Consider the following 8,008-nt stretch of genomic DNA (forward strand, 5'->3'; position numbering starts at 1 on the left):
GTGGAGTAAGAACCTTAGCCACCCGAATTATTTGATCTGAGCCCGGGTACACTTTTACGATTCTACCTAATGGCCAGGAGAGAGGCGGAGCGTCGCCGGTCTTAACCACAACCATCGTACCTACGTCAAGGTTCTTACCTGACTTGATCCACTTCCCACGCGATTGGAGAGTGTTCAAGTATTCTTGCGACCAGCGTCGCCAGAAGAAACGAAAAGACTGTTGGACGAGCTTCCAACGAGTCTGCAGGGAACTCTGCGAATCGGGAACGTCCGATTCTGGTATCGAGAGCAATGGTCTACCGATTAGGAAGTGACCAGGAGTCAAACACTCCAAATCATTTGGATCAGAAGAAGCGGGAACAAGCGGACGCGAATTCAACGCCGCCTCCACTCTGCACAGCACGGTAGAGAGTTCTTCTAGCGTCCAAATTTGGGAGGACATAGTACGTATGAGCAACGACTTGGCTGATTTTACAGCAGCTTCCCAAATCCCACCGAAATGGGGAGCACCAGGGGGATTGAAATGCCACTCGCATGGCAAATGAGCAGTGATACTATCTCTATGGTCCGGATGGTTAATCAACCGACGCAACTGTCTTGCCGCACCCACAAAGTTAGTGCCACAATCCGAATGAATCGACGAAGGCAGGCCTCGACGAGCAACGAACCTATCCAACGCCAACAGAAACGCATCTGTCGACAGAGCAGTCACAATTTCCAGATGAACTGCCTTGGTGGTCATACAAACGAAGACAGCGATGTACACTTTACAGATACGAGCTTTCCGGAGACTAAGTTCCTTCATCTGCAAAGGCCCCGCGTAATCGACACCTACCGTAGAGAACGGATGAGCTTCCTGAACTCTAAACCCTGGCAGATCGGCCATCTGAGGTGTAGGGTTAGATTTCGCGATTCGCGCACAGATCGTACACTTACGAATCACCCTGTGAACAATTAACCGAATGTTCACGATCCAGAATCTTCTCGACACCACCGCGGTGAGCAACCGAGGACTAGCGTGACAAGCATATTGGTGCCAATGTCGAACAATGAGAACGGCGAGATGCGACTCCTTTGGGATAAGCATGGGATGGATTCTGCGTTGAGCCAAACACGAATTCCTAAGCCGACCTCCTACACGGATTACACCGTGTGAATCCATGAACGGCGAGAGACGAGCGAGTGATTTATGTCTTATTTCTTCACCTTTGGATAGGCACTCCACCACTTCCCGCAAGAAGCACACCTGAGCACACTTCACTACAGCGATCAGTGCAGCGTCCAACTCCGACTGCTGCAAAAATCCAGTTTTGACCTCCTTCCTTTGACATCTGAGCACGAACCGACGTAGCCGAGCAACTACTCGGACCATATTGTCGAAGGACGAGAATCGAGCATACCATTCGATCAATGGCTGAGCTTGTGTCAACAAACACACCGGCTTGACTTCCGGTAGCTGGTCTAAAGTTAAATCAACAACACTTTTCGGCCAGCTGTCACTTGATGACGTTAGAAAGGACGGTCCTTTCCAATATAGCGACGCCTTGACAAGTTCCGAAGGCCGAAGACCCCGAGAGCAACAATCAGCTGGATTCTCTTCTGAGCTGACATGAGACCACTGACACTGGGGAATTGCAGTCTTGACCTGATGAACTCTGTTGGACACGAACGTCTTAAAGGCTGAATGAGGGTTGCTCAACCACGCGAGCACAATGGTTGAGTCCGACCACGCGAACACCTCATTAATCACCAGCTGGTTTTCCAAAACGCGCTTCAATCTGCACAGCCACAGTGCGAGCAACACTGTTCCAGAAAGTTCAAGTCTTGGAATTGTCATGGACTTCATAGGCGCCAACTTTGTCTTGGACCCAAGTAGGTAGATGCGCGTATCTCCCGACAGATCAGTCACGCGAAGGTATGCTACCGCAGCATAGCCTTTTCCCGAAGCATCTGAGAACCCGCATAGGTCGTAACGACATCCAGTAGAGCAACCGATGTAGCGAGGAATCTCGATTCCAGTCAACCAACCTAGGGAATGATAAAAGCTAACCCATTCTTCAGCTAGGTCCGATGGGAGCGGATCATCCCACCCAATGTGTGCGAGCCACACGCGTTGCATGATCGTCTTAGCGTAGAAGATCGATGGAGCTAACAGACCTAATGGATCAAAGATCCTGGCGATCATTGACAGAACACCGCGTTTGGACAATATCAACTTAAAATTGTTAGTTCGGAAGGAGAAGTAATCTTTGCCATGATTCCACCTCATGCCCAGCACCTGTGATGCATCCTCTTGGTCGAATGTCAAGGGATCTCTTGAGCAATCTTCCGGTGGCAGGTGACACAGTAACTCTGGGGTGTTGCTTGCCCACTTTCTCAACTGTAAGCCGGATCTGGCGAACGTCTTGATCAAATTTGACTGCAGCAGCTCTGCAGCCTCCAAAGATTCGGCACCAACACAGATGTCATCCATATACGTTTGGTTATAGAGCGCAGCCTTAACTTCTGGAAGATCTTCGCAGTCGTTATCAGCAATAAACCTAAGTACACGCAGGGCTAAATAGGGAGCACTATTCACACCGTACGTGACCGTGTTCAGGGTGTACTCTTTCACCACTACTTGCGGTGAATCCCTCCACAGGATATATTGGTACCCCCGGTATTGTGGCAATACCTCGATCTGGCGGTACATCTTGCATATATCCGTTGTAAATGCCACTCTATACGTCCGGAATCCGATCAAGACATCAACAATGTCCTGTTGTAACTTCGGACCAACCAACAAGCACTGGTTGAGCGATATCCCGGAATGACATTTCGCAGAGGCATCGAACACTACCCGCAGCTTCGTTTCGTCTCCTTCGGTCTTGTAAACGGCATGATGAGGAATGAAATATTGCCCTTCTCCCTCAGCGCGGGACATATGGCCTAATTCTTCATACTCGGCCATGAACTTACGGTATGCATTATACAGGATTTTATCCGCGGACAATCTTTTCTCTAGATTCAGCAGACGATTAAGAGCCACCTGTCGAGAACCCGGAAAACCTTTTACTGACCGACCCGAGCGAAATGGGAGAGGCACAGAAAAGCGACCACAAGAATCCCGACTCATCTCAGAGCAGAACAGCTCTTCACACAAACCATTTTCTGTAAACTGAGGCGGAGCAGTCTCAGGTTCCTCTACCATCCAGAATCGTTCCATGATGGACTCCATCGAAGAATCCAATGACGTCAGCATGGATTGAGCACCAATGTCTGGATGTTCCTGAACTGGACCAATCAGGACCCAACCGAAAATCGAGCTATAGACGGAGGGAAATCCTGGCCCTAACGAGCTGCTTTGGTTATTCCAAATTTGCGGGAATATATCTGCACCGACAAGCAGGTCAACCGGAGCTGGTTTATCGAATTGCGGATCTGCTAACGATAAATGATTACATCTGGCCCGCACCTGAGCTGGCAACTGTCGCGCTGGCATGTTGGAGGTAATCGAGTCGAGCACCCATGGTTTCACCTGAATGGCTGGAGCGGGATTGTCGCGAGGCTGGATCGTCAGCTGTACAACACCATGCACATCCGGAACCTTTTGACCCGATAACCCAGTGACAGGTACTGTCCAACGCGAGGGCTGTAATCCCAAACGGTCACAACACGCGGAAGTGATCGCGCTTATCTGCGACGCGGAGTCTATTAAGACGCGTACGGATCTGCAAATTCCTACAGTATCTCGAGCATGTACTACCGCAGTACCGAGCAATACTGTGGGCGCTTCTTCACGACCTAGCAGAGCAGCTGGCGGACTAACTTTCTTCGGGTTAGGTTCTCGATGAAGCAATGCATGATGGCGTCTCTTGCAGACGGAACATGACGAAGAACATTTGAACGACATATGACCTTCACCCAAACAGACCATACACAACCGAAACGTACATACTATTTCATAACGTTCATCAACTGACAAAGCCTTAAATGTGGGGCAGTCTGCTAACCGGTGAGCGCCAGAGCACTTGACACATTTCATCGACGCAGGTTTTGCCGAAGACAACAACGCAATCTTCCCTTCTCGACGGGGAGCACTGGACTTATTACGAACAGGTTTGGACGAGCTTCCGGTCTGCTGGACTCCAGCATTCTCTATGACTTGCATTCTTTGTTTCACGAACTTAATCACGTTTTGAATGGACGGGTACTCTTCAGTGTTTTCCGACTCAAACAGCCGCCTTGAAGACACTGGTAAGCACCTAGCAGCCAACGAAAAGAGCAAAAACGAAGACAGATCGGGAATTTGGAGCGATTCAAGAATTGCAATGTTTTCATCAAACGTCGATAAGAAAGTTTGCAGAGCGGCAAAAGTTTCCGAAGTAGCGACAGGAGCAGACACTAACTTCTCTATGATCGACGACGCGAGCTTGCGAGGTTTATCGTACCTCTCTACTAAGGCATCCCAAGCTAAAGTATACGTTTCACTTGAAACCGTAAACCCTTTAACTACATCTTGCGGACCAGCATGAAGACACCCCAATAAATAATAAAACTTTTCTATATTCGGGATATTTGGACGTTCATCAACCAATGCCTTAAACCTGTCCCGAAAGGCTGGCCAATTCTGGCATTCACCATCAAAATATGGCAATGGTATGTCCGGTAACTTTGATGGTACTAAGGCTTTACCAACCATAGGACCTGAGCAATCCTTAGAGGTACTAGCTGAGCAGCTAGCGTTATCCGTGGTAACAATATCAGTCACCTGATGAATAGCACCAACGCCAGTGACAGGAGCAGTCTGAGCAGCGTTGCATAAGGCTTTAGCTTCAATGACCAACGATCGAGTATCGGTCTCAACATCCAACGAGTACTCCCCCAGTTGGTCTAAGCTAGATAGTATGTCTAACAGGTTGCTATTCTCTACCTCAAAATTAGTCCACAATGTATCAAGGTCGGCTATAGCTACAGCTAGCTGAGCTCGACTTAATTGATCAGAGGCTGAACTAGTAGCCAACACGTGCACTTGACGAATCCGAGCTATTATCTGATCTCTGCGTAGGATCACTCGGTCCTTCGCTCTAACATCACGTTCACCACCAGCCATAGTACCAACAACTTGGTATATATCAATAGGAGCAAATGAGAATAATAGTATAGAGCAATACTAATATACTTAACAATGTAAACAACACCACTCAACAGTATACACCAAAACAAAATCAACAAAGAAATAATAATAACAAGGGGGGAGCACCTCCAATTATTCTAAATAATGTAAGAGTGTAACCGGGCGACCATTTACATAATATAATACAGATAAAATTATAATAACAAGAGCAAATTAAATAATTAAATATATATCTTATAGTATATCACAAACAAGTATAGGTATATCATAACATATACACTAATAATTATATTAATATTAAACCCAACTATCAACAACAAGATAATGATAAAATAAATTATAAACAAATGAGCATTGTATTTAAAAGGTAATTAATATAATATATAATAACTAGACCAGCAACTAGCGAGCAATACCTGTACCTGATATACAAATATTAGAAAATATATTCAGACTATACAATGGAGCAATGTATTCACTACAAATAAATGTAGTAGATAATAATATTTCAATTTAATTTAATAATATAAAACTGATAATATATCACTCACTCGAGCAGAGATATTGTGGATATAATTCAACAATCAGCTAATAAATATAATCTCACCAAGTCAATAATACAACAATGACTGAGCAGCCGTTGGATTTAACACATACATTGACAAGTGACAATTAAATTATTAAATTGAATATATTAATATTGGGAGCACAATAAATTACACACTATCATATGTTGCTGCTAATGCAAGCCTAATTACAGTTTAACACTACTGGAACTAGATGCAACATATAAAAAGGGAATAGGAATAAATGAGCAATACACCTTACACCCTTACGCTATAATTACATTCAATAAAGCATCACTTACCCAGATCCTGAGTACCAAGGTCTAATGGAACAATCAAACCACGCTCTGCTACCAAAATGTTGCGTCAGTGAGCCTCTCTATCACCTATCGAGGTTGTCACTGATCACACGGTCCTCCGGAACCTTGGAAGTGATGGTGTGCTTTAACCCGGTTACGTATTGCTGAACCAGACTAAAATGAATGTCGGCTCTTGCAGATTCGAATCTTGCTGTCGGGTTGGATCAATATTAGGGGGTAGGAGGAACGATAATAGTGTTAACAACAATGAACTAATACAGACAATGTTGATGCATGTCGATACTTTGATATAATTTGCAGTGTTGGTAGATTATATAATGTCGTGGCTGTTCAATATATGAGTTCATATCGATTAATATATAGCGAGTGCAATAATAGGCGAATGTACAATAATATGATAAGCGTAATTGATAACTCGGTGTTGGAACAGAGTGAGGTAGATACGACAATTTTCGGTAGGTAGTGGTAGGTTATGGGTTGGTAGTGGTGTGCATTCAGAACTCATCTGCATTAACCCATTAGCGCCGTGCGTTGCCATATGGAAACATAGGTATACCTATTTTTATAAGTTAATTTCTCATTGGAAATTTACTAATAATTATGGAAATAACATAATGTAATAGATTATTGTTTAAAGATAAGATATAGTTAAATATTTTCGTTTATTGTAATCATTTTATTATATCGTTGTTTGACTTTGCGTTGACGTCGGTCTGAAAATGGATATTTCTTTCGAATGATAATTTTGATTACCTTTTATTGTATATTTTCTTTATTCTATGTAAAACGTATTTAATACAATATTATCTAACCATCCTAAAAGTGAAAATAATACAAATATTTACGTATTTATATAAGTCTAAGTTGATGTTGCCATTTGGCAACGCTAGACGTTAGAACATTTTTAATAGAATTTTATTTTATTCGATTAAAATATTTTCTCTCTGAAACTTACATCTTTTAAATGAAGATGGATGGAACATTTTATTGAACCGCTATATCCTCATGTTGATACAGATGTAGATTCTGCAGATGAGGACGGTAGAGGTAAGTCTCTTATTTATTATCTTTTATTCGATAATTTTATACATATATATATATATATAAAATTCTACACGCGAGTTTTGAGTTTGACAATGTCAGTTCTCGGAGTATTACAAGATACAAATCGGCTACAAAACAATGAACGGTTTAGGCGTTAATTATGTGAAGATTTAGACAATCAATAAATATTTCTCAAATTAATTACTACGTAAATGCTTTTCCAATAGTTGAACCTTTTGAGTTATCTGACAAATATAAAAGTGGATAACACTTGTATAAAATCAAAAGTAAACCTAGTTGGATAAAGGGCCGATTGATATTGAAAGACAAATGTATTTCCTGATCCCCGATTATGTCTGTATCCAAATAGTCATTGTTCGATCCGTTTGTCCATTGTACCCACTTCACGTTGCCCCGGTCTTGGACATGATCCACGACCGCGCTCGGTCACTCTTAATGTTGGTGACACTGTTGCCCGCCGCCCTGGTCCGGGTAATGATGCGGACGCCGCCGCCAACGGCTCTTTGCTCGTCGTTCTGCTCGTCGTCCGTATTCACGTGCTCTCGTTTTGCAAATCCATAATTTGTTGTGCCAATAATTCGCATAATTTGTTGTGCCCCAATATTTGGTGATTACAGCTCAATCTCACCGTTCGCTCGTGCTCAGCCATTTAATCTTGTATACGTGTCGTGATCCGTATCGCGTGATACGCAGTTCGGCGCTCTCGACATCCACGTGGTCGATTCCATCCCGGAGTTTTCACACTCAAGAAGGAAAGCAGATCAGCTTCCGTTGAAGTTCATCATCGAGGTCCAGCTTCTTCAGGTGGTGCTCCCATTTCCCCATATACATAACATAACATATTGTTAATGGTGCTCTCCTTATATTATTTGTTGAATATATATTCCGTTAATTATTATTATTTGTTCACTAATTAATTACTTCTAAGCTCCCCATCGCTT

The 8,008-nt window shown here is 43.4% G+C and overlaps 1 protein-coding gene across 1 annotated transcript; it reads right to left on the reverse strand.

The window, feature by feature from the left end:
- Nucleotides 1-138: 138 nt before the first annotated feature.
- On the reverse strand, nt 139-5,092 carry LOC112593492 (the record flags this gene model as incomplete). The annotated part of the gene is made up of 1 exon (XM_025337884.1): nt 139-5,092. A coding segment is annotated over exon 1 (4,954 nt), but the record flags the coding sequence as incomplete, so codon positions are not given.
- Between the last annotated feature and the right edge of the window lie 2,916 nt (nt 5,093-8,008).

Source organism: Melanaphis sacchari, unplaced genomic scaffold (assembly GCF_002803265.2).
Source record: "Melanaphis sacchari strain LSU unplaced genomic scaffold, SCAv2.0 Contig2099_pilon_pilon, whole genome shotgun sequence".
Taxonomy (NCBI): Eukaryota; Metazoa; Arthropoda; class Insecta; order Hemiptera; family Aphididae; genus Melanaphis; species Melanaphis sacchari.